At 32.3% G+C, this 4812-nt stretch overlaps 1 protein-coding gene across 1 annotated transcript; it reads left to right on the top strand.

Annotated features, from left to right (window-relative positions):
• The first annotated feature begins 2993 nt into the window (after positions 1–2993).
• On the top strand, positions 2994–4127 carry LOC116028586 (eukaryotic translation initiation factor 1A). The gene is made up of 2 exons (XM_031270345.1): positions 2994–3355; positions 3747–4127. The coding sequence occupies exons 1-2, from the start codon at positions 3101–3103 to the stop codon at positions 3927–3929; spliced, it is 438 nt and encodes a 145-aa protein (XP_031126205.1). The 5' UTR covers positions 2994–3100; the 3' UTR covers positions 3930–4127.
• Positions 4128–4812: the final 685 nt, after the last annotated feature.

The following is a 4812-nucleotide window of genomic DNA, read 5'->3' as shown; positions in this document are numbered from 1 at the left end:
TTACAATCTTGTTTCCATGGCCTGAGGATAGCAAGTAAAAGGGAAACTAAGGTAACAAGCACTAGCACATCTAGTTTAGAGTTGTAAACGTTGTGGCTATGTTTCTTCAATCTTATATTTTCCATTTCTTCAGTTTTTAAGAAATATCCATTCTCTGTTTTCTGTTTTCCTAATGTACAAGTAAACTTCTCTATTTTCCTTTCTTTAGTTTTCATTTCTCCAAGAAATGAAAAATTGCTCCGAATTGTAAATGCACCCTGTATATCTAGAGCTCTTTTTGTCGGACTAGAGAATGGTATGGAATGATGCAAATCAAGTTTGTGTAAGTTGGAAAATTTTGATTTGGTGAATTTGTTGGAATGCATTTTGTGTAGGCAAGTTGTACTAATAGGTTTGTACTTGAGCAATGTTAATAATAGGTTTGTGGAAAAATGAAATTCGGTCCTTGAGTAATAAATCAACTATAGATTCAGCCTCAATTATTATCTTTTTTGTTTATTTCGTCTCTTAGTTATTTTTAAAGTTGTAGTTTTGTTCTTTTTTTGTTAATTGGAGAGGAAAGATGTAATTAAATATTCATGTTTGTCATCCCAATAGTAGATTTTCAATAGTTTTTGCAGGCTTGGGTGTCCATGTGGAGGAAAGAGAGTGAGGAGAGAGAAGATTTTGGGCTCTCCTGCAAGCATTTAGTTTTTAGCAGTGAAGTGGACGCCACCACAGCGCAACAACAGTGCCATTGAAAACGCATGAGGCGCAAATCTCTACATTTAAAAAAAAAAATTGTGTGTGTGTGTTTTTTTTTTCAGTTTTTTTTTTTTTGTTTTTTTTTGTTTTTGTTTTTTTTTGTTTTGTTTTTGTTTTTGTTTGTTTTTGTTTTTTTTTGTTGTTTGTTTTGTTTTTTCTTCTCTCTCATTTTCTCTCTCCTAATCACACATGCAAAAACTCATTAAAAATTACAACTATTGGGAATGCTCTTACTTTTATTATTTAAATGTTTTTTTAATTATTATTATTATTTTTTAAAATTTAAATCTAACAGAATCTCAATAAAAACTCAAAATGGTACTTTAAGAATAATTAATATGATAATAATGGAGGGAATGAATCTATATTTCGGATATAACTTAAACGACTACATATATCATTTTTCCTAAGTTTGTATTCCTAAGATTTGGTGATCTCCTTGGTGTTTATATGGTTGCCAAGTGGGATTTTAGACAACTACATGTACCATTTTTCTTAAGTTTGTATTCCTAAGATTTGGTGATCTAGTTGGTGTTTATATGGTTGCCAAGTGGGATTTTAGGAATTTGGTTCTTCTAAGGATACTGGATACGTGATGTGGTTGAATTACTTGAGAATCTTTCAATTCCAACTTTTTCCCTTGCTTGTTTTGACATTTTTGCTTTTGAAATGGAACTTTGGTTGTAAGCATATATTCTTTATCTAACCCTGCAACTAACACCATTAAAATAATAATAAAAATCTAAATAAGAGAAAAGTAAAAGTATATCATTTTTCCTATTTAACGTGATAATAGATAATTAATTTTTTTTGAATAATTTTTTTTTTTTTTTAACATGGAGTGGAGTTGATTAACTTATAAGTAACTAATAAATAAAAAAAGTTTTATTGTCATATGAAATTGTGGGGATTAACATGATTCATAAGTCACCCAAATTGGGTATTTATAGTATTTGAATTAATATTCAAAAATTATTATATTGTTAAACTGAAATCATTATAACTAATCGTAAAGTAATACTAAATTTAACAATCTTTTAAATTTGATAATGTCAAACTATATTTTGAACATAAATTGTTATTATATTATGAGCATTAATCATACGTTACCATTATTTTGAACATAATTTATTAATTACTATAATTTCAGTTAGTTTAAGATATTTTGAGCACAAGTCATTTTTTTTAAAAACATAAATCATTATCATTATTTTAAATATAACTCATGCATAAAAAATTAAATTACTACATATAACATATATGGGTCACACTTATGTGAGACCGCCTCACGGATCAAGTCGTGTTGGGTCGAAGCAACATGCAAATGTCATACTTATATGTGCAAATGTCATACTTATATGTTCAAATATAATATCATATTTTCCGTAATAAGTGTTGACAAGTGCCCCTTACTTATAAGAAAAAATATAATACTTTTAAATCGAAATGTAAAAATATTGTATTTTTCCTTAAGGGGTGTGTTTGGTAGCCCGGAAAATAATTTTTGGAAATCATTTTCCGGGCTTTTGGTGTTTGGTAGTGTCTGGAAAATGCAGTCAACGGAAAACAATTTTCGTTGACCAATGAAAATGAAGTCATTTTTCTGGAAAATGACTTCCGGATTTTTTTTTTCGGACTTGGCTTCAACAATTTTTTTGGGGTTACTTTTTAAAAGAAATATTATTATTTTATATATTATTATTATTATTATTTTATATTTTAAAAAATAATGAAAATGTAAAATTATACAATTTAATTTATTTTCCAAAAAATGAACCAAACACACAAGGACAGTTTTCTAGAATGCAACCAAACACCGGAAATGAAACTGTTTTCCGAAAAATGACTCATTTTTCCGAAAAACATTTTCTAGAAGTCATTTTCCTGCTTTCCAAAAACACCCTAAAAGTATTGCATTTACCCTTATAAGTAACAAAAATTTTATATCTAATTAGTATTACATTTGAGCATATTAGTATGACATTTGTGCGTATAAGTATTATATTACATTTTTATCTTGGCATGACCTGACCTGACTCGTCTCACGGTGAGACGGCCTCACACAAATTTTTGCCAACATATATTATTATTTAATCCTAAAACAAAAGTTTTTTCCAAGATGGGCGAGAAGAGTTTTATTTTATCTTCCTAAGATGAGTAGAAAATGACTTCTATTTTTTCCTAAGATGATTAGGAAAAGACTTTTTATTTTTATGTATATATATATAGATTATAGATTATAGACAAAACAATTTTAGGGCATAAACAAAATACACCTTATTCCTTTTAAAAGCATCCAAAACCTCCGAAACGAAAACCAGAGTTGTTGGGTTAGGGTTTCCAATCTCGAGTCAGCATGCCGAAGAACAAGGGTAAGGGAGGTAAGAACAGGAAGAGAGGGAAGAACGAAGCCGATGATGAGAAGAGAGAGCTCGTCTTCAAGGAGGACGGCCAGGAGTACGCTCAGGTCCTCCGCATGCTCGGCAACGGCCGCTGTGAGGCCATGTGCATCGACGGCACCAAGCGTCTCTGCCACATCCGCGGCAAGATGCACAAGAAGGTCTGGATCGCCGCCGGCGATATCATCCTCGTCGGCCTCCGTGACTATCAGGCAAGATCAATTTCCGATGAAAATTTCTCCTAATATTACAATCTCACCCCGTCCTCTTTTCCCCAAACGAGTTTTCTTTATTTATTTTAATATTTTTTTCCTTACTATACAATATACATGTTAAGTGAGCTGAAGGTTTGGAGTATTAGGGAGATTTGAAGAAAAATCTCTTTTTCGATGCTATTATGCTGGGATACTTATATTCAATTCTATTAGGGTTCATGAATTTTTGTTAGTCTTATATTGAATTGTATCTAGGGGAAATTGGTTCATGATTCCTCCAGTATCTGATTTGATTCAGATGACCTTGTTTCATTAGTCTTATATTGAATTAACTATGTTGGGCATGTTGTGGTGTTTATCTTCTAACTTTGTTTTTATCTGACGACAGGATGATAAGGCTGATGTAATTCTGAAATATATGCCGGACGAGGCCAGATTGTTGAAGGCGTATGGAGAGTTGCCTGAGAACACTAGGCTCAATGAGGGTATTGCTGGTGGTTTGGATGAAGAGGATGAGGGTGCTGCTGATGATTACCTGGAGTTTGAGGACGAGGATATTGATAAGATTTAAAAAGCTGAAAATTCTCAAGTATTTTTATTTGTCTTTGAGTTATATTTCTGTGGAGTTTGGTTTCAATATACATAGAACTGGGATAATTAATTTGTAATGTTTTAAATGATATGATGACGCCTTGTGCATTGAATTTCAAGTATGAAGTTAAGCTTTTGATAAAATGGATGGAATAAAAACTGAGTTACCTTTATAAGCTATCTATCTATGTGGTTGACATGGAAAACTGTATGCGTGTTCGTGATTGTCTTCTGTGCAATTTGTGGACTGGTAATTCTTGGATGTGCCCTTTTCTGCTTTCTTCAAGATGATTTTAGGAACAAGTTCATAAAGTACACTTGCTGTGCTTAGTGAATTCGTTCTATCTTTTAGCTGCTTAGATGTGAAATCAAGAATTTGGTGTTTTGTTGTATGTATGATTTAGAATGCGTATTTATGATCTTGTTATTTCTGTAGTCTATCCTCTTCACCTCATTTAAGGAGGCTGCTTAGATGTGAAATCAAGAATTTGGTGTTTCGTAGTATGTATTTTTCAGAACACAGATTTATGATCTTGTTAAAGGAGGTGAGTAGGCCATTAAGTCTTGTTCTGCAATGGCATATTTTTGGCTTTTGATGTTTATTTTTTTTGGGCGATGAGGGAAACCTGCAGCCACTACCCGAGGGTATGCGCCGGGTAAACCCGGCATTGTGACCCTAGCCAGCAAAGGATCACAACTCCACAAGGAGGTAAACTAGCCTATGTTGCTCATAGTTGATTGGCTCAAACCAAGAAGGCCAATAGGTTGCTCCAAGGGAGTTGAACTTGAAACTTTGATGTTTATTTGATATTTGAGGCACATGCATGTTTTGTTTGTTGGTCTTCTCTACAGCTTATCAAGCA

Source organism: Ipomoea triloba, chromosome 9 (assembly GCF_003576645.1).
Source record: "Ipomoea triloba cultivar NCNSP0323 chromosome 9, ASM357664v1".
Lineage (NCBI taxonomy): Eukaryota > Viridiplantae > Streptophyta > Magnoliopsida > Solanales > Convolvulaceae > Ipomoea > Ipomoea triloba.
Note: the sequence above shows the minus strand (reverse complement) of the source record. Positions and strands in the feature narration are given on the sequence as shown.

Bases quoted from the DNA above. Each gene is read 5' to 3' on its own strand.
- LOC116028586 (XM_031270345.1), top strand. From the start codon at position 3,101: ATGCCGAAGAACAAGGGTAAGGGAGGTAAGAACAGGAAGAGAGGGAAG. The intron at 3,356-3,746 runs GCAAGATCAATT...ATCTGACGACAG, and splicing joins TCGGCCTCCGTGACTATCAG to GATGATAAGGCTGATGTAAT.